The sequence below is a fragment of the Callithrix jacchus genome, chromosome 7, assembly GCF_049354715.1.
Source record: "Callithrix jacchus isolate 240 chromosome 7, calJac240_pri, whole genome shotgun sequence".
NCBI lineage: Eukaryota > Metazoa > Chordata > Mammalia > Primates > Cebidae > Callithrix > Callithrix jacchus.
The window spans coordinates 25,035,874-25,058,928 of NC_133508.1; the positions used below are offsets into that span (position 1 = coordinate 25,035,874).

Consider the following 23,055-nt stretch of genomic DNA (forward strand, 5'->3'; position numbering starts at 1 on the left):
CAAAAGTAAATACAATTTAATATATCCAGCTTTTTGTGAAACTAGCCATGTTCTAAGTAAGAGTTCCAGTCATTACTGAATTTAGAAATTTCAAAAGGTATAGTCACCAGAGCTATCCTACTTACGGCACATCGGCTGTTTCCTGAGTTGCAGAACTAATTATCCCTCCACTTACTTTGTCATTTCTCGCTCTCTTTTTTTTTTTTTTGAGAAGGAGTCTTGCTCTTGTTGCCCAGGCTGGAGTGCAGTGGCACAATTTCAGCTCACTGCAACCTCTGCCACTCTGCTTCAAGCAATTCTCCTGCCTCAGTCTCCCAAGTAGCTGGGATGACAGACACACACCACCATGCCCGGAAAATTTTTGTATTTTTAGTGGAGACGGGGTTTCACCATGTTGGCCAGGCTGGTCTCGAACACCTGACCTCATGTGATCCACCGGCTTCGGCCTCCCAAAGTGCTGAGATTACAGGCGTGTACCACCACACCGGGCCCTACCTTGTCATTTCTAATAGAGAACATTATTCAACAGGCTTAAAATAGTGATTGTCTTTATTTCCCCAGTACCCTCTAACTTTAGTCCAGCTGATTTCCTTGTAGTCTCCCAAATCTATTTGGTTTATTGGTTAGTCTGTACTATAAAACTTAAATATGGGTATGCGCATGCTTTTGACTAAGGAAAAGGACATTGGATCACTCAGAAAAACTCAGAGTAGAAAGGAAAAGACAGAGACAAAGAACGACGGAAAGGACAGATGCAAGAAGAAAATAGGCAACAATGTACTTTTTGTATGCTTATCACAGTATATGTCCACTTCATCTCCCCAGTCATGTGAGGCTTAAAAGATGACAGATGATATGTTCTTTGTAAAGAAATTCCATATGCACACTAATATACATATTATACATATTAATGATACTTAAATTAGGCTTACTTTAAGTATAATAAAAAAATAACTAAGGCGGGTAATACATTAACAGTACATCCCTATAAATCTTATCCATGATGTCCACTACTTTCTAATATTTGTAGATGAAAATACAACATTTTATTTAAAAGGCACTGAAAAATAGTTTTCCAGTTATTTGCATTTTAAATTAATGTTTAAAAAACAAAAAAAAAGATTATTTTAGAGTGTTTTATTAAAATCAAAAATCATAAAACATTTCAGAACAAACAGCTACTATATCCAGGCAATTAGACCACATATACTGACACCTTCAGATGAAGCCAGGCTTACTGCAGACTTAAGCCACCTTTTGTGCAGCAAATTAATTAACTGAACTCTGGCAGATCAGGCATTTCTAGAACTTGGAAATCCAAGAAGATTATTTCACTTATATCAAATAAATACCTTCATCATTTTGCTACTTTGTAATCCTCTGTCAAAATTCAATGCATGCAAAATATGTTCCTTAAAAGAGCCTCCAAGAGGCTATTATCTGTGTGGTAATTAAAAGCGCTCACAGTTTATCAATTTATATTGTTATTTCTGTTCAAACCCAACCATATGGGCATCAAGAAACATAATTAGGTCTCAAAATTAGTAACAACAGATGTGAAGGAAAAGGAAGAAGCACACAGAAAGATAGAAAAGGAAAAAATATCGAACACAAAATATGGAATAAAGTGAAAAAGAAATTAAAAGGTATTGTTTAAAGAAGAATATTAGCACCTGTACATAATCCAGCTTCAAAAGCAGGTCCTCCTTCTTTAACTTGTTTAACAAATATGGTATCCATTGGTTCCAAGCGGTTTCTTTGTTTTCCTGTTACAAGAAGAAGCCCAAAGCATAATTTTACTTCACAATACTTCACTAAAATACCAAAATACAAAATAGTGTTTGAGACAATTAAGCAAAGATTTTTAATGAAGTATTCAATACATACCCTGAATTTGGATGCTAAAATTGTAATGTAGGGGTTTTCATTAATTCATTTATTTTGCTTCCTCCAAAACATCATGACAACCACAACACTGTAATGGTTTCCATTTACTGGCTCCATTCCACATGTCAACTGCCACACTAAATACTGTATATACCTCAGAGCTAATTTCCATAGCAAGTAAGTACTGCTACTACCATTCATAAAAGAGGAAACTGAGGCTCAGAGAGATTAAATAAAGTCTCCAAGGTCACACAGCTAACAAGTGCCAAAGCTGATTACACAGGTGGAACTCACTCTACTGCTTTATTTTTCTGAGATGAAGTGTCACTCTGTCACCCAGGCTGGAGTGCAGTGGTGCAAACTCAGCTCACTGCAACCTCTGCCTCCTGGGTTCAAGCAAGTCTCCTGCCTCAGCCTCCTAAGTAGCTGGGACTACAGGCACACGCCACTACACCCACTAATTTTGGTATGTTTTATTTATTTATTTATTTATTATTATTATTTTTTGACAGAGTTTCACTGTTTTTACCCAGACTGGAGTGCAATGGCACGATCTCGGCTCACCACAACCTCCGCCTTCTGGGTTCAAGCAATTCTCCTGCCTCAGCCTCCCGAGTAGCTGGGACTACAGGCATGCACCACCATGCCCAGCTAATTTTTGTATTTTTAGTAGAGACGGGGTTTCACCTTGTTGACCAGGATGGTCTCGATCTCTTGACCTCATGATCCACCCGCCTTGGTCCCCCAAAGTGCTGGGATTATAGGCGTGAGTTTTAGTAGAGACGGAGTTTCACTATATTGGCCAGGCTGGTCTCAAAGTCCTGACCTAATGATCCACCCACCTCGGCCTCCCAGAGTGCTGGGATTACAGGTATGAGCCACTGTGCCCGGCCTCTACTACTTTTTAATACTGCATTGTGCTAAGCATTTATAATGCAACAATGAATAAGACACATTCCTTTCCCTTCAGGGACTCTGGTAGAAAGAGAAAGACATACAAACAAATGACAGTATAGTATAAAAAACAATCAGAGACAAACACAACATACAGTCATGGAAATGAGGAGAGCATGATCAATCCCGTAAGTCAGAATTTCACAAGCTGTTTTCCATGGATCATTGGCATTAACATCTAAGGTGCTTGCTAAAAATGGATAATGGAGTCAGATCAGAAATCTGCTTTGTCAACAACTTTCCCAGGTGATCCTAATACACATTAAATTTTGAGAACAACTAGCCATATCAGTGAAATAGAAGTCAACAACAGATTCACAGATGAGAGGACATTTAACCTAAGTGATAAATAGTATAAGCATTGTTGGGGAAGAAGGAAGTACACGGTAGTTCTCAAAGTGTGGTCCCCAGACCAGCAGCATCAGTATCACCTGGGAATATGTCAGAAATGCAAATTTGTGGACCCCACCCTAGATCTCCTGAATCAGAAACTCTGAGGTGATTGTGATGCACTGAAGTTTGAGAATCACTGAAGTAGAAGACACAGTCCTGACCCGTAAAGAAGAATGTAACTGAGAAAATAAGTCATATACATGTGTTGAATAACATGATATTACTTGTTAAACAGCAATACTGGGCAGAAAATGATTGAGTGTCAAATATAAAGAATTCATAATCACTGCCATATAAAACTGAACTGTTACCAGAGTATGCACCAAGATAGCTCAAAAGAAGTTACTTAATAAAGGAACATCTATGAGTAGCTCCCCTTAAATACTTGGCTATTTATTCTGAAAGAAGACCTCTGAAGCAATGAATGACTAGATTTCAAAGGCAATGGGGCACATTAAAAATTGCTTGTTTTAGAGGCTAGTAGACATGGGTTCAAATCCCTTTCTTTGCCACTTGAAATTTTCTATGTGTGCTAGGCTTTATTTTTCTTCATAAAACTTACAACTCACTACCAAAAATTACATTTTTATTTTCTTACATGTTTGCTGTGTCTTACTAACATAAAGAGCAGGAATGTTTGTCATGTTCATTAATATCACAACAGAGCAGGCATTCAACAAATAATTATTCAATGGATTAATACATTTCTTGTTTAGTTTAAATTTACACAAGCCCTCAAGATGGGCATTATGATCCTAAAATTGCTATTTGACTGAGGAGGAAAAGGAGACTCAGTAACGTGCTAAAAGGCAGCACAGGGATTTGAACCCAATCTGAACTAAAGTGTGACAATTCCACGCCACCTCACAAGTAACTGAAAGTGATTCATTTCTCAGGCTTTACTGTATTCAAGTAGACAGTCTGCTTACAATTAATTTAACAGGAAAAATATTTTCTTATCAATTCAGATCACTTAAAATGCAAACGCTAAATTCCAATGAAGTTGGTGATCGGGTTAGGTCACTCTGCGGTCAGTCCAATATTTACCATAGTTGGCATTAAAGAAACACATGTATCTTCTTGACTAGAGATCTAAAGGCTTAGTAAGTTTTGTTGCATCAAGTCACTGCTTTCATGGAAAGATTTATGTAATAAAAGAGAAGAGACATTTTTCCTATTAATGTCTTCTACTCCACTGTGTCTCAAAGGTGATTATATCATACTTAAAAATACAAAATGTAAATGACTATCAATGAATTCTACAAAATAATAAAAAGTTGGCTGGGTAGCAATGTGGTGACTTCTGAAAATTCTGATAGAAAATTTCACTTACACAGAACAGAGGTGGTCCAATATAATGTGGTGTTAATTCTATAAAAGAAATACTAATTTTGAAATGACTGCCGTTGTAAAGTCAGACATACTTTGCCACTGACAAATATTTCAATACACTATGCCTGAAAACATACGAAGATGGAACAGATTAAAAGAGTCCAATCTTATAGCAAGCACTGTTACATCCGCTGAGAGTTGCACTTTTAATTCTTGCTCCCTTTCCTTTCTGAACTTGCTCCAAAAATCTGACTTGCTACCTAGGTACCATTCAATTCCTCCCAGAGAGAGAAAAACATTTCCCATAAGTATCCCTTAAATATAAGCAGATTTCACTAAGAAGTACATTTTTCTTCAGTTTCTAAACACCTTGGCTTTATGTCTTGAGTTAAACACTTGACTCATATATTTTTAAGAGCATCTTCTGATATGTACTCCACAATTCTGCCAGAACTGGAAATCAAAAGTATCACATTTAAAATGTATATCATTCACAAGCCCTCTTAGGTCTTTATTTTTTGTTAAGTAAATTTCTAGATACGCAGAACTAAAAGCCTGATCCTGAGTTGTGGTAATTCACCAGGAAAAATGACTCCTTACTTCCCTGTATGATTACTTAGCAGACCCAGATGGCTTCCTTGGCAATTCTTAGTAAAAGCTGCTTTCAGTTCCACATCTGCATTTTATAACTTCTCAATTTTTTGAGAACACATGGTACATGTTCAAAGAACTGCTAAATACCATATTCAAATATCATTTCCTTAACTTTATCAAAAGAAAAGTGTGGTTTTTTTGGCACATATATAGTTAAATCTGCCTATGTTTGCAGAAAAAAAGGTAAAAAGACAATTATATTACATGGATGAGAATGGCTCAAGTAACCACGTTCAGAAAAATTCCCACTTTATGTTAATTAATATATAATTATTACTGACTTAAGAAGACATACAAAGCATATATAAATTTACCTGAACTTGAATATTACACTTGAAATTAGAAAGAATGCACATACGTCTACAATGAAATACATATGATCAGCTGGGGGGAAAATAACTGGAGTAAAAAAATTAATTATATATAGATAGTAGCTGCCATCTAAATGCTGAATGTCCAGGTGGATAAGATTCTTATTCTGTGTATTCATTATAATGCAATAGTTAAGACCTTTGGCCCAATAACCATATTACATGGCTTTAAATCCCAGCTCTACCACTCATTTTCCAAGTGGGGTCATCAGATTTTACAATATTTGATATATATTTAAACTAAAATATAGTAGTAGTCTATCTGAAATTCAAGTTTAATTGAGCACTCTGTATTTCATATGATAACCCTATATCCAAGTGATTTTAGACAAATGATTTGTATGTGCCCCCAGTTTATTGATCTGAAAAAATAGGAATGATAAAAATTATTCCTACCTGGAAAGGTTGTTGTGAGGATTAAAAAAGACAATCCAGTAAAGCACTTAATAAATACCTGCATGTGCTAGATATTATATAAGTATTATTTATTATGATGATAGTCCTGATTCCTTTTCAAGTTTACAAACAGATCAGAGATAATCTTGGGTACACAGAGCCTGTCAGTCACATCGCAAGCGAGCAATAAACACTGGCTGAAAGGATACCCACAAAACTCAACTGTCAGCTGGACGTGGTGGTTCACACCTGTTATCCCAGCACTTTGGGAGGCTGAGGCGAGTGGATCACCTGAGGTCAGGAGTTCGAGACCTGCCTGTCCAGCATGGAGGAACCCCATCTCTACTAAAAATACAAAATTATGCGGGCGTGGTGGTGCGTGCTGGTAATCCCAGCTACTCCAGAGGCTGAGGCAGGAGAATTGCTTGAACCCAGGAGGTGGAGGTTGTGATGAGCCGAGATTGCACCATTGCACTCCAGCCTGGGCAACAAAAACAAAACTACGTCTCAAAACAAACAAAGAAACACCTCAACTGTCATAGGGAAGTCAAGGAATACTGCCGGGGAGGGGGTGGGGCGAAAAATATTAAAGAAAAGAAAGTAAAAAGGTAAGAAGAGATTATAGTAAAAAAAATTTCCAATAACTCTGACACAAACTATACACCTGTCTTCAAAGAGAATGTGTCTAAAACCAAAGTGCTGCATCTACAGGCCTGGGGGCTTTGTCAGTCAAAAAGGAAGAGTTAAATCTCTAGTGACCTTCTGTGGAAAATGCTAAAGAAAAATCACTTGCAGCATCTAAATTATTCAAAATTTTAAAATATTAAGCATACAAAAAAAGACTAAAGAAAATAAGATTACTTTTAAGAAGCAACAAAATTTGAACTATGCCAGTTACAAAAAGAACTCTGTAATGAAGATCACAGAAAAATAGATCATAGTAAGTAAAAAAAAAAAAAAAAAAAATCCTACAGTTCTGAGGACAAGAGAAACATATTTCTTAACAGACTGGAAACCTTATACAAAGAAAAGCTATCCCACATTGTAATCAAGAGCAAAGCAAGAGAAAATAATGGCTATCATCTAGCATAAGAACTATGAACCAATGAATTTGTTAATGGAGTCAGATGTTACATAACTGAAGTAGAATCCAGGGAAGTAAAGACCTTAAACATGCCCAATCTTGTTTAATGTCGGAAGTTTAGCAGGACTGCGGCTGGTTAATTACTTGGATGGGAGACTGCCTGGGAATACCAGGTGCCATAGGCTTTAAAAAATAATAAAATAGAAAAGAAAGAAAGAAAATAATGGTTATCACGGTGACTGAGCTTTTGTTTTGTTTCTTCTCTCTCAGAGTTCTCAAACTTGCTACTGGAGAATTTTTTTAATTGAACCAAATCTCTGCTTTTATGGCACTTATTTCAAAAAACAGTATTTTTTTTCCATGGGTTTCTTTGGTGCCAAAGAAAAATCTCTATCCGTATGCAACAAAAGGCCATTGACATGAGACTGTGCTCCAATCTGAAAGTCAGATAAGCCTTGGAAGAAGTGTATCCTCCAGAAAGGTGGAAAGCTAAAGAGGTATGTCACATACTAGAATATGAAGGCATCAAACATCAGTTATTTAAGGGAAATGAACAGCATATTAAAATTAGTATCTATTTTTCAGATAAAAAATAACTGAAACTCCAATATACATTGAAATCCATAGCAAAGTTATGTCTGAGGGATGAAAAGGAATCTTCATTTCTCTTTGATGGAGAATAGACTGCCACAGAAAAAACACCATGTAGACGAATTTATTGAGCAATAGGTAGGAACTATGGAGCTATTAAAAAAAAAAAAAATAAGGAGTAATATTTACCAAATTTAGTCTAGTAATTACCTCTAGGGGAAGGGAAGAGGAAAGGAGTGGCATAAAATGGCCTGATTATATTTGCAGTCATTTATGTCGCTTACCAAAGATGGGTGGCAAGCATTTGAAAGTAACATTTTTTTCCTTTATTTTGTATGCCTAAAATATTTCATAACTATTATTTCTTATTTTGACAACAGGCTTCTAACTTTTATTTTGGGGACATGGTTTACTGGTATCATATAGTTTTCTTAAGAATCTAACAGAGACACAAATGTCCAACATTAAAAATCCATATGTATCATATGATAAACACATCTTATATAAGTCATTAAGCAGAATCCAATTTAAGACTGCTATGGCAGATTATTAGTCCTTTTTTAGTTAGTTTTTTTTTTTTTTTGGTAAGCAGAGAAGCACTAAGAAAGATGTGCCAACTTATTAAATCTAGGTGTTCCCCAAGTTCTCACTCAAAATGCTCTCACTTGCAGAGTGATAGCTAGCACTTTAAAATTATATCTCCAAGTCTCCAATCTGCAGATCCAGCAATTACCATGAGCTCCCAAGCCCAAATTCCAATAATCTCTGGATACTGTCAGTAGAATGTTATCTGTCAGGTCTCAATCACATTATATGTATTATTAATAAAAACATACTATCTTTCTACTTTTCCTGATCTTCAAGTAGTAACAAATACTAAAAAATGAAATAAGAAAATCTGTTTAATATAAAAAAGCAAACCATGTTCTAATTGAATCATGCTAACCCTTCTTTCAACCCACACCCCTCTAGTTTTTAAAAGATTTTACTGTAGAAATGTCCAGCATACACAAAAGTAGAGAGGACAATAAGGCCCCATGAACGCAGCTTAAGTAATTATTAAAAATCTGTCAATCTTGTTTCATTGAAACCTACCCACTTTAAAACATTTTAATGGAAATCCCAGATAATCATGTCACTTCATTCATAGATACTTTGAATACATCCATATACACCACTGACAGACAAGAACTTTACATTTTCTTAAAGGAAAAACAACAAACTCCTTCAATAGTTCTTCACATGTACCATTATGCACAATGTATTTCTAGCGTAAGCTGACAAACCCAATCCATTTTCATCTTCTTTATACCTACTTAACATTAATACAAAGCAGTGTATCATGACAGAAATGATAGCCCCAAAGGCTATGAAATAAATTTAGGTTTCACATGTAAAAAATCACAATAGAATCCTAAATTAGGTTTCTTAACAAGTAGCCCATTCTCAATGCAACTGCTCTACCTATGTATTCAAGTTCAATGAGTTCATATATGCACAAGAACGTATAGCACATGAAAATCTCCAGCACACAGAACAGTGCCCGGCATATAGTAGATGCTCAAGAAATGTTTGCTAATTAAAATTAGAGCCTGGAAAATGCCAGTAGTAAAAATTCCCAAAACCGACTTGGAGGGTTGTTTCAGGAACAAAGCAATTATGCTACAACTAATCTGTACTATTTCCCTCAAATAGTTTTAAATGCTGCCACTCAATAGTAGTTTAAGTACAATACCACTAGGTGTCAGACGTGAATCAAAATTTTCTGGCATTATGAACTACTCAGGCAAGACAGACTGTGGATAGGGGTTATTCATTCAACAAATATTTACCAGGCTCTCACAAATGTGCCAGGCGTTGATTATCCTACAATGAACAAAGAATCCTGGTATATGCCTTCTGAAGTATTTGAAGTTCATGTAGCTTTGGGTTTTTTTCCCTAACATGTCACACAGTTCACAAACAATATTATCACATCTAGATTCATAGCCCTATTATTCCTGTTATGCTAGAATTGAATTTGTCTGCAGACTCAGAAAAATGTGTTATGGTACTCTAACCAACTATCTTTCTATCTCACTTTATCACCTCTCAATCCTTTAACCAATTAACCTCACTTGACTTGATCGAGACCTTCCATTCCCTTTGGCCTTCTCCATTCTTGTAAACTATCAGTCTCCCTCCAGAAATTACTTTCATGCTTGCTTCAGCAACACGTGTACTAAAAATGAAACAAAAATTTCTTTTTTTCCTATTAAGATTACCCATGGATCAGTATTTCAACAAAATTCACCAGCACCATCAACTTACTTTCCCCTTAACCTTTCAAAGCATTTGGTTTGCCAATCTCTAACTATGGAGAATTCCAAAATACACCTGCTCTGTTCTTGTTCTTGGCCTGCTACTACAGCTGAATAAAACTGCATAACAACCACTGATTTACAATTTCCAAGTTCAGTTCAGTTCTTGACACTGCTCAGAAGTCTCTTGCTTGCATTTTAATTCCTGCTCCTTCAGGGTTGCTGTTTCAAACTTCTAGTAACCTTCTTTTTTATTTTTTTATTTTTACAAAGACAAGGTCTTGCTATGCTGACCAGGCTGATCCCAAACTGACTTCAAGGGATCCTCCTGCCTCGGCCTCCCACTCAAAGTGCTGGGATAAAAGGCATGAGTCACCACACCCTGCCACAATACCCTCTTTAACTTGCTGTTCCATGCTGATTTCCTCACACTAGTTGGATAACCTTGCCTCCCAGTTCACTCAACTGCTGTATCCTCAACTTTTTTTTCTTTGCCTGTCCTCATTTCCTTTGTCCTATTTCAAGTAGGAATTTAGTCATCAGCCTCCTTCAGGACCTTGCCCCCATAATTATCCCTTCTCACATGTAAAACTTCATGTGGGACAATCTCTATTCTTACCTCCAAATCTCATGGATATACAAAAGATTCCCAAACTTAAAACAACAAAGTTCTCTCCACCCTTCCACATAGCTTCATCTCTATCCCTTGTTTTTCACACTTCTCACAAATGTAGTGTATACTCACCTTCAGTTGCCTCTAATTCAGGGTTTCTTAGAAATTAACAAATATCTCCTGCGGGGCAAAATCACCAACTACCCTACCCTGACCTGGTCACAGTTGGATGCTCTAATGTTTATGTTTTACCCACTCCTACTTGTCTTCCTCCTCCCTTCCGTCCACTGCACTGAAACTGTTCTCAGTAACTTTACCAATCCGCCATTTGTCAGGTCCAGTCCAACTGTACCTCTTTAGTCTAAATCCTCATGAATTCTCTATGACAAAGGACAAGTTTTCCACTCCGTGCCCCACTTAAAATTATCGCCTCCTAATAAGCAAATTACCAACTATTCCTGGTTGTCCTCAGAACTTTCCACTACTTATTCTCAGATTTCCTGATTCTTCTTTCTCTGACCATTTCTTAGAGTCCTATCTTTATTCTACATGTCTTTATGCTCTGTGTATGGTTTCATTTATGCTTAAGACTTAATTATAATGTATAAAATGATGACTGTCAAATCTATTTTCAACCCCTTACCTCTTATTTAAGAACTCCAGACACAAATTTTCAACTAGATAGTAAACTCTCTACAGGCATCAGAAATACAACTTATCCCAAACTAAGCTCGTTTTTCCGGAGGAAGGAGAGATATATTTCACTTGGATGTCCTTCGATACTTCATTTAATGACACCTCCATCTAACCAGTCACTCAAGCCAGTAAAGCTAAGCATAATGCTCCAAAGCCATCTTTAACTGGAGACATACACTCCCATCCTCAAATCCTTCCACCAAATCTGGGCAAATGCAATTTCTAAATACCTCTGAAATCTGTTCTGGAATGCCGTTTCTCCTTCCTCCTGATAAAATGCTATTCATCTGTCAACAACCCAATGGATACCCCACCTGAGATCCCCTTTTCTGGTGGTTAAAACTCTGACTTCAAGAAGTTCCAGCAGGTGTAGTGGCTCACACCTGTAATCCCAGCACTTTGGGAGAGGCTGAGGTGGGTGGATCACTTGTGGTCAGGAGATCAAGACCAGTCTGGCCAACACGGCGAAACTTCATCGCTACTTAAAAAATATAAAAATTAGCAGGGTGTGGTGGTGCATGCCTGTAGTCTCAGCTACGCGGGAGGCTTAGGCAGGATAATTACTTGAACCCAGGAGGCAGAGGCTCCAGTGAGCCAAGACTGTGCTGCTATGCTCCAGACTGAGCGACAGAATGAGGGGCTCTGTCTCAGAGCGGGGGGAAAAAGATAGTTCCTAGTCTGGCGGTTGGTATTAGTATAAAATAATTACGTAAGTACAAAAATAAAGGCATATGCAGTTGTTGCAGGATCATGGCACAAGGAATCAGAGTCTGTGTTGTATACATATATATATATTCATTAGATGTATATATGCCAGGAACTGTTCTGTGCTTTAAGAAACAAAGTAAGAGAATAAAGTCGCTGCTCTGCATTCCAAATGAGGGAGAAAAATGCTCAAGAAGAAATATGAGAAAGGTGATAAGTGCTATGGAGAACAATAAGCAGAGTGAGAAGGAAAGGAAGAGGGAAAGGCAGGGCTGTTTTTCTGAAGTAGTCAGGGAAGGCCTCTCTAAAAGGTGACATGTGCACAGTTATCTGAAAGAAGTGAGGTTAGAGGCCACCCTGCTTCCCAGCAATTAGTTTAGTGGGTGGCTCACAGGACAGACTCAATAGATGTTTGCTAAGGGAATAAATAAAAATTATATTTCTTGATTTAATGTATTTGGCATTTACACGTAAATATTTCTGTTCTGTTTTTATAGCAAAGGTGAAAAATTATATGTTAAACATCAAAAACAGGGACTGTAAATATTATAATTAAGTCTTTACTAAATTATGGATCATGTACTTTCAATGTAGGCTACCTAGCTGGAGAGCAATCAGGAAGGAAAATGGGACTACCCAACTAGGGGATGTCTATGATTAAGGTCTTAAGTTATGGAGCAGTTTTAAAAAAGACAGCTCAACTTCTATAAAATCAACTTGGCCAGGTGTGGTGGATCACACCTGTAATCCTAACACTTTGGAGGCAGAGCCGGGAGCCCAGGAGTTCAAAGCCACCCTACACAACATGGCAAAACCCTGTCTCTACAGAAATTAAAAAAATTAGTCAAGCATGGTGGTGCATGCCTGTGGTCCCAGCTATTCCAGAGGCTGAGGTGGAGACTGCAGTGAGCTGAGATTGAGCCACTGCATTCCAGCCTGGGAGACGGAATGAGAGCCTGTATTTACAGAAAAAAAAAAAAAAATGGCTTAGCATGGTAGCTCAGACCTGTAATCCTAGCACTTTCGGAGGCCAAGATGGGCAAATCTCTTGAGCTCAGGAGTTCAAGACCAGCCTAAGCAACATAGTGAGAAGTCATCTCTAAAAAATTTTTTTTAAATAAAAAGAAATCATTATACTCATTATACAATGTATACATGCATTAAAATATCACACTGTATCTCATAAATATATATACTTGTCAATTATAAATTTAAAAATTTAGGGGAAAAAAGCTCAAAATCACTGAATTACAGAGTTACCTCTAGAACATTTCTATAAAGAAGTTCTTTCCAGAGGAGAAATTAATATTCTGGAGAGCATTAATACTTTGTCATGTATTTTTCTTCTTGTTTTTACCTGTATAGCCCTATCTGTTCAGCATCTCCAATTATTTCTCTGAAATACTAAATTTCATGTTATTTTTAAAACTTCCATTTATTTTCTTGGCTGCCAAATTAACTTTCAAACTCTTAAAATCTATTCCTAGAAATGGAATTTCTGACAATGCTTCTTTAATCCAATCGAATTCCTTGCATTTTAGACCACAGTAAGCAAGGTTTCCGGGGACTTGAAATAAAAGGTTTTTTTTTTTAAATCTTTCATCTAACTTGACCCCCTTATTTTACCAGTTTATTTTATAAAGAGAAAGTCCAAGTTTTTATATAAATCCAAGATTACCATATTTTTGTTATTGCTGTTCTAGCTGACACACATAGCAGCTACAGGAAACTGATTTCTAAATCAAAAGAGTGTCACTGGCACTTTGTGTTAGAGAGGTTGATGGGAAAAGACCAAAGAAAAGTAGGAGGGCAGTCGAAAATCTGCTTTTCTTCTTCAATAGCAGAGGTTAGATCTAACATACTAAATTTTGCAGCTTGGGAGTAGTCATTTTAGAAGCTTGTGCCAAATCAAGATGGTGGTCATTAGAAAGATCCCAGTGTACCTCCCTTAATTCAACACATTTACTCAGCAAACATCTGAGCTCCTACTGTATGTACCAGGTACTTACTAGGCACTAAAACCTCAGCAATGAAAGACAATTTCTATCCTTAATGATCTTTACTCTGAAAGTAATACATAAAAAATATTCTTTTCCATAAAAATACTTAAAAGTCTAAGTATATAAGGAAATTTTATTTTGCATATTCTTTTTTTTTTTTCCTTCAGAGTCCCACTCTGTCCACCAGGCTGGAATGCAGTGGAACAATCTTGGCTCACTGCAACCTCCGGCTCTTGGGTTCAAGGGATTCTCCTGCTTCAGCTTCCCAAGTAGCTGGGATTACAGGCATGCACCACCATACCCAGCTAATTTTTGTATTTTTAGTAGAGGCGGGGTTTCACCTTGTTGGCTATGCTGGCCTCAAACTCCTGACCTCAGGTGATGCATGCACCTCAACCTCCCAAAGTGCTGGGATCACAGGCCTGAGCCACCACACCCAGCCTGAATATTCTAATATTCAGTCTTTGCCTTTCATTTCTCTATTTGCCTTCATCAAGTTCGTGCTGCTGCCACTACCTCCCTAGAATAGGTACGTAAGGAGGAGGAAATTTCCTACTTGTTTACCACATAGCATGAACAATCACTCAGATTGTCTCCAAAATAGGAGTAGGAATTTTCCAGTAGAGAATTAGGGGAAATGTCTATCTGTAGCTTTTAAAAATTGTGAAACATCAATCTACTTCATCTTGTACAAAATATCCTTTCAAACATTTGAAAGCAGCTTATTACTTCCTCCCCAGGCACGTCTCTTTCAAGCAAAGTCAATCTTTTTTAAAAAATACATATCATAGGTCAGCCAGGTACAGTGGTTCACACCTGTAATGCCAGCACTTTGGGAGGCCAAAGTGGTGCATCATCTGAGGTCAGGAATTAGAGATCAGCTTGGCCAATATGGTGAAACCCCATCTCTACTAAAAGTACAAAAATTAGCTGTGCATGGTAGCAGGCACCTGTAATCCCAGCTACTCGGGAGGCTGAGGCAGGAGAATTGTTTGAACACAGGAGGCAGAGGCCGCAGTGAACTGAAATTGAGTCATTGCACTGCATCCTCCTGGGCAACAAGAGCTAAACCTGTCTCATTTTTAAAAAAAAAGTTAAAAATTATATATATTTATATTCTTGCCATCACAGCCCTTTATATCTGAGGTTCCCAAGTGTTTTAACCATGTCCTAGTTAGTCCAAAGACAACCCTGGAGATCTCCTTTCCTGTATTTTCCCACCTGTCCACTAGAGAAGAACAAAATAAATATTTTGAAGTTACTTTGTTATTAGCAACATTCAGAATCACTTATTACTTTGGTCTGTGTTTATGTAGGCATATGTATATATGTGTATACATGTATATAAGTGAGTTTATACATTTCACATTGGGAAATATTACCCATAATAGGAAACTACAAATAACTTGGTAATTATAACTACATCTTAATAGGACAAATACATGGGCAGCAAATTATCTAATGACTTATCAGTGTACTAGCTAACTGGGCTAATATAGAGAGATGGGTACTTTATATCTGAACCGTAGTATATATATATACATGCACAGCCTAGTTGCTAGAAAATTACATCCCAAAATACTAATGATACCAGTGAAACAATATATGCCCAGGCCACTGAACATGAGCATCCATTTTAAGAACTTTTCTACCCAGCAATCAGGAAAAAAAGCCCAAATCTAGTTACAAATCTATCACGGATTCTCCCACACTTCAGAGGAAGGGTAACTACAAATAATGCCCCACCAACCCAGAGGCTATCTTGGGGGCTGAGCAAAGTAGGAAAAAAAAAAAAAAAAAAAAAAAAAAGAAGGAAGGGAAAAGACAGCTCTAAAAAGTGGCTATGGTCTAAACTGGACATGGACATGGATTTGTAGGTTAACTCAGGTAACAGCCTGTTCCTAGAAAAGCAAACACCAATCAACTTGGAGAAAAGATTTTTCATCTTAGATCTCAAAGAATCCCCAAGTAATAATTTTTGAAGGTCAAGAAACACAAACTAGTTAAAAAATTCATGGAAAACAACATTCTAAGCTAAAGCTACCAGAGAAAACAAGAAAAACAGACTCACAAAGACTAATAAAAGAATCACCAGACAAAGATTATAAAAGAATTCTGCTTATCACGTCTGAAGAAATAAAAAGATAAACCTAAAAGTAGTATTGGTGAAAAACTGTAAGAAATGATCAAACATATTTGCTGCAGTACCCTAAAAAACTTCTAAGAACTAAACTTTAAAACTTAACTAAAAAGAAATTTACTGAACGTATATTGGAAGAAATTATCTAGGATGCAAACCAGAAAGATGAAAGAAGAAAAATAAAAACTAGAGAATTTAGTAGCTATGGGAGATGGAGTAAGAATGAAATATCATCCTCAATATTATTGAATAACTGTGTACTCAGCAAAAATGCCTTTCAAAAATGAGGGCAAAACACAGATATTTCAGGGGAAAAAAGGAGAGAGAACTGCATCGCAAACATATAAGTAACATGTTGGAGCCAGGTACAGTGGCTCATGCCTATAATCCTAACTACTCAGGAGACTGAGGCTCTGGGTAGTGCCTGAGGACTGCCTGAGGCCAGGAGTTCAAGATCACTATGGGCAACATAGTAAGACCCCATCTCTTAAAAAATAAAAATAAAAAAAGCAACATGTAGGTAGGAAGGAGATAATGGAGTTAACATGTTCTAAGGTCTGTATATTGTATAAGAGTAGAACAGAATTTTAAGTAGCATTAGACTTTGGTGAGCTTGTGTATTATTTCTAGAATAACCATTAAAAGAAGCATAATGTCATTTAATCTTTCAAGTAGAAAGTATAGAAGAGAAATTATTTTTTAATCTCAGAAAAGAGAAAAATATGTCTAAACCAACAGAAAGTTCAAAATAAAAGTGAAGATTAAACAATAAATACATAATTAATTACATTAAATGCAAAGGTGAAAATTTCTAAATCTACCTATGGTGAGTTAGCTGGTTACAGAATCAACTCTTCCACCCATCAACAACCAGAAGAGCTAGACGATGTATAATCATATTTGTGTGAAGGTACCAGAAAGCAACCAAGGCAGAGATGGCTTAATGGGACAAGCTTCCCAACGGAAGTCCAGAGAGGTGAGTCCAGTGCTTTGCATAACCGTTCACCTTGAGGCATTTCCTGTTCCCGAGTAATGGGAAAGAGAGACTGAACAGCTGCACAGAGCTTCCATCAATCTCAAAAGGCTGGGGAAATTTTTTTTAAAAATGGAAACTTCAGGGCCAAAGAAAAGAGCTCTAGGAAACACCATGTTTTCACTTGGGGGGGTCCCCAAAAGAATACAGTCTGTGAACAGGGGTGAAAAGAAAAAGCCCAACCATGTCAAGCATGGACGTGTGCTGTTCCCATTTCCTTCAGAAAAACCTGCCGCAGGGAAGACAGTGACTGACAGCCCCAGCTGCCACCCTTTAGATCCATCACCATGTCCACACAGAGGCCACATTTCCCCATTCTGGCCCAAAGCAGGATTCTTCTAAAAGACAAGTGTTTGCCTGGGGGTTCTTCACTGGCCTGGCAGAGGCTTTCTTAGATCTGTGCTGCAGTATGGGGCCCTTCCTACCAATTCTTTCCTTTTCTCTTTTCTTTCACAGGGGTCAGACCTGTCTCATGGTCTGAAGCTTTCCCCTGTCCTCTCTTGCTCTCATCTTTATTCTTTACAGGCATTGCCCCCAATAAGTCGTTGCATATTTCATCCTGTCTTAGTATCTGCTTCCATCTTGATGTCTGCTACTCAACACCAATTGTCAAAAAAACCAAGGCCCACCTTTAGGCGAAGGCAATCCTTGAGCAGAGATGCAAAAATTCTAAATGAAACAGAAAACCAAATCTGGTGATATATAAAAAGCATCACATATTGTGAACAAGCTTGGTTTAGCCCAGTAATGCAGAGATGGTTTCACATTTGAAAATTGTACCAACATGATCTACCACATAAAGAGATTAAGGAAGAAAAATCAAAGGATTATCCCAAAAGATGCAGACCAACTCAACACTCATTCGTGAGAGAGAGACACCACTTCCATAGATCAAAAGATTTAATATTTCAAATATTCTAATATTGTAAACAATATAAAACCAAACAAAATTCCAGCAGAATTTTTTCTTGTGGGTATAGAAACTGAAAATTCAATTCTAAAACTTAGATGCTGCAAATGGAGAAAAATAGTCAAGCCAATCTTGAAAAGCAAAACTGGAAGACTTATTATACCCAACAGTAACACTTATTATAAAGCCACATTAGTTAAGATAGTGTTGTCTTTGTATAAAGAAAGTGATCAATGGAATAGAACAAAGGTTGGCAATTTTTTCTTTAAAGAGCCAGACAGTAAATATTTTAGGCTTTGTGGGACACATACAATCTCTGTCGCATAGTCTTCTTTTTTTAACAGCCCTATAAAAAAATAGATCTATTCTTAGCTTGGAGGCTGTACAAAAATGAGCCATGGGCCAATCCCTGGAATAGAAGCAAGTCTAGAAACAACACATACACTTTATGATCAAGGTGGTATTACAGAGCTGTAAAGAAAGTATGGACTTTCCACAAAATAGTGTGGGTCAAATAAACATCCAAATAGAAAAAAAAATTCATCTTGAGCTCATACCAGATGCAAAAAAAATCAATTTCAGGTGAATTTTAGGAATTTTAGGCTTGTGAATAATGCATCTTGAAGATAACACAGAAGGATATGACCATAGAGTCGTAAAAATACTTCTTAAATAGAACTCATAAAGTATTAACCATAAAAGAGAAGACTGATAATTCTGATGATATTAAAATTAGAGACCTCCCTTTATAAAAATTACTAATAAGAAACTGAAAGGTGAGTCATAGGTTGAATTACCTGCTAATCATATATCACTAACAAAGTATACATCCACAGTATTTAAAGAATGCCTACAAGTCAATAATTAATAAAGAACTGACGGGTAAAATCCAAATAAAAGGTAATCAACCTCATTGGTGTTCAGGAAATCCAAATTAAAGCCATAGTCCATACCACTATACCTCCACTGCAATGACTAAAATTACAAGACTGACAATATCAAGTGTCAGTGAGAGATGGAGCAAGTGAAACTCTCATACACTGTTGGAGAGTGTGTAAATGGGTACAGTCCCCTCAGAAAACTGTTTAGCAGCATCTACTAAATGTACCCATATGCATACCCATGACTTAGCAATGCCCAGACACACATGCCCTCTAGAAATGAGTACATATGTGTACAAAAGTACACATACAAGAATGCTCATAGCTGCATTGTTTGAAGTAGCTAAACACTGAAAACAATTCCATGTCAATTAATAGTAGATTGGATAAGTTGTACATAATTTTTTTTTAAATCAGCTTTATTGAGGTACAACATACCTAAGATTAAAAAATATCCATTTTAAGTGCAGGGTTTAATAAGTTTTGACAATGGCATATACCTATGTAACCACTACCACAGTCATGATACAGGACCTTTCTACCATGCTAACAAATTCCCTGGTACCCTTTTGCAGTCGATTCAGGCAACCACAGAACTGTTTAGAAGAGGATTTTGTTTTGTTTTATTATTATTATTATTATTATTATTTTATCCAGCCCAAAATATCAGTTTTGTTTTAAGAGACAAGGTCTCACTATTCACTATGCTGCCCAAGCTGGCCTTGAACTTCCGGGCTCAAGCAATCTTTCTGTTCTCAGCCTTCCCAGTAACTAAGTCAACAGGTGCAAACCACCATGACACCTCACAGACCTGTATAGAGTTGTCTTACCTAGGATTTTATATAAATGGAATCAGATAGTACTCTTTTGTGCTTGGTTTCTTCCACTAATCAAAAAGTTTTTGACAAAAAGAGCATCAGCAAAACAATACAAGTAGATAAATTATATTTTATCAAAATTTAAAACTTTTGAGCATCAAAGGACATTATTAAGAAAGTAAAAAAAAAAAAAGTGAAAATACAGACTACATAATGGAGGAAAATATATGCAATTCATATATCTAATAAGGACTTGGTAACCAGAATATATAAAGAGTATTTATAGCTCAACAACAAAAAGACAGACAACCCAATTTAAAAATGGACAATGGATATAAACAGACATTTCTCCACACAAGATATACAAACGGCAACAAACACACAAAAAGATGCTCAAATCATTAGTCATTAAAGAAATACAAATCAAAACCACAATGAAATACTACTTCACACCCACTGGGTTGGCTATAATACAAAAATGGAAAATAACATATGCTAGTGAGGATGTACAGAAATTAAGACCCTCATTCATTGCTGGTGGAGACATAGAAATGGTGTAGCCACTGTGGAAAACAATTTGGCAGTTCCTCAAAACATGAAATATAAAATTACCATGTGACCCACAACTCTACTCCTAGGTATAAACCCCAAAAATTAAAAACAAGAATTCACACACTTGTACATGCATGTTCACAGCAACACTACTGTTCAAAGAAGATATATAAATGGATCTTTTATTATTATCTAGCTTTCAAGAGAACAGAACCCTCTTTCTTACACAAGAATGAACTATGTGAGAGTAAAGAGCTTTCTTTTTTTGTTTTGTAGATAACAGGGATCTTGCTATGTTGCCCAGGCTGTTCTCAACCTCCTGGCCTCAAGTGCTGGGATTACAGTCCTGAGACACTATACCCAGCCAAGAGTAAAGAACTTTATGAGGCTATGGTAGAAATTTAGAGACTTCCTGAGTTGCAGCCCAGCTCTGCCACCTGCTAGTAACTTAAACATTCTGCATTTTAGTTTCATCATCTGAAATACGGCAGTGATGATAATATCCACCTTAGAAAGCTGTTGAGAGGGTTAAATAAGTGAATCCATGCTAAGTCTTGAGATGCAGCTAGTACATTGTTAAATTAGTTGCTGCCACCACTACCATCATCATTATTGTGGTCTTCATCATCATCATTCTAACTACTTCTTAAAGTAGCCTCAAGAATATTTAAGACACCTGTGGTTGTTCTCCTGACCAGCATTAAGAGTTCATAAAAACATAATTAGTATGTTTACCTAACAACCAGAGAAACTCAAATCATTTAAATGGTCAATATAGTTAAAAATCATTCTGGAAGGCAGTGGGGCACACCTGTAGTGCCAGCTACTTAAGGAGCTAAGGCAGGAGGATCGCTTGAGCTCACACATTTGAGGCTGCAGTAAGTTAACATCATGCCACTACACTCCAGCCTGGGTGACAGAGCAACACTCTCTCTCTCTCAAAAAAAAAAAAAAAAAAAAAGAAAAGAAAATTTGGTGAATGCTTCTTCTCAAATACTTCAAAAAAGAGATCCATGGAGGTTAGTAACACTGCTACATTTTGAAAGCAATTCCAAACATGCTTTTGATAAACCACCCAAAGTCTTAGATTATGAACCATGCTTGAAAAGTCTCCCATTAGTACAGGAGGCCTTTACCAAATGAGGTTTCACCAAGGTTACTGCTGAGTATCACTTAGCGGTAACACTGGTGGAAACTCAATTTCTAATTGTGTTTTTACAATATGCAGATCTCTTTCATATTATATCTGATTTTTTTTCCTTCATTCCCAATATAACATCATACATTTCCTGCACTGAACAGCCTAAAATCCTCCTCTCTGAATATTTTCTTTGGTTTATTAATGATGCAGCAATTGTGAAGAAAGTTCCTGCACATATCTCCTTAATCAAAATTGATGTATGAGTGGATGAGGTCTGCTCATCAGTATACCATAGGAAGCTAAATATCTGATGTTCTGCTCAGGCCCTCGTGCTGGAGCCAGGGCTCTGACTGCTGTCACCAACTTTGGATGGCATCCCGAGACCAGCCTTCTCGCAAGGCCATCTGACCAGCCCAGGCTGCCGAAAGACACGCTGAAGCTGGTTGCCACCTCCTACTATTCTTTTTTGAAATTATTTTTATTTTTTTAACCCACAGGAATATATATCTCATTTCTTATTTTATTTATATTCATAATTTTAAATATATTATTTATAATTATATAATGTTAATATATTGTTATATTCACTATCTTTATAAATATATATATTATAAATTATTATATTCTCCAGAGATTTAAGGGAATACAGATGTCAGCAAGGTATTCATTATACACAAGCAACTGTTACCATCAAAAAAAATTATTCTACTTAAATAACATTTTACTTATAAAAAGTCTGCATCATAGTACAGAAAACTAACCAAGAAAAAATACTACTAAAATATAAGAGAGTGCACACATAAAGAATATGAGAAACATAACAAAATGCAAACAATGGGTAAATAAAATAATCAGAAAATTAAATGGCTCAGTACTTCTTGGCTGATAAGAAAGAAACAAGAAAATTAAGTGGCAGAAGAGATTTCACTAAATTGTCAAAAGGAAAGACGACCAAAATTGTTCAGCTGTTTAACAGAATTTTGGCATTACAACAGCATCTCTTAGGAGTTTGAATAAAATCCTGGTAATTATTTTCTCTCCAGTGATTCTAGGCTTTGACTCTGATCATTCCACTGGAAGCTCCAATTCTATTAAACTAGCACAAAATTCTACATAAAAGAATTTCATGATCTCAACATGCTCAAAAATAAGTTTTCAAAGCAAATGAGAGAGTAAGATAAAAATCGTAACATTCTATTGAATTAAAATACTAAATTATTTATAGTTTATCTCTGAATAGGTTGCATTCTAAAAACTGACTTGTAAATAATTGTCTAGAAGTTAGAAGAAATTTTTTTCACATACAATATGGTGTAATTGTGGATCAGGTTATCTGAAATGGTATCGTGACTATTATACTGAGGGCTAAGCAGGCCTTCGTGAAATAGCCTGTGACCCCAACTATCAGTTGGGATGCCAAGAGCAAACTCACACTTGGAAAGCAAAGGTGCAATCAAAGTGGTAGGGCACTAAGACTCCATAACCTCATTAAGCTTTGCAGGTCCACTGCTGGCCAAATACTAAAACTGAGTAACAGGTGATGGTTGCTCCTGCAAAGTGTTCACAGCCTCTGAACTTGGGATCTCCTTGACCTTTGTCAATGC

At 36.6% G+C, this 23,055-nt stretch overlaps 1 protein-coding gene across 11 annotated transcripts in view; it reads right to left on the bottom strand.

Annotated features, from left to right (window-relative positions):
- The window catches only part of ARHGAP21 (Rho GTPase activating protein 21), a 128,656-nt gene that overhangs the window by 47,716 nt on the left and 57,885 nt on the right, over positions 1–23,055 (bottom strand). For all 11 annotated transcript variants that reach the window (XR_013519590.1, XM_078329607.1, XM_035306963.3 and 8 more), the window contains one exon: positions 1,674–1,766. Coding sequence is in view for 10 of the 11 variants with exons in the window: in XM_035306960.3 (XP_035162851.1) it covers positions 1,674–1,766 (93 nt within the window). In the remaining variant the exon portion in view is untranslated. The remainder of the gene's footprint in view (positions 1–1,673; positions 1,767–23,055) is intronic.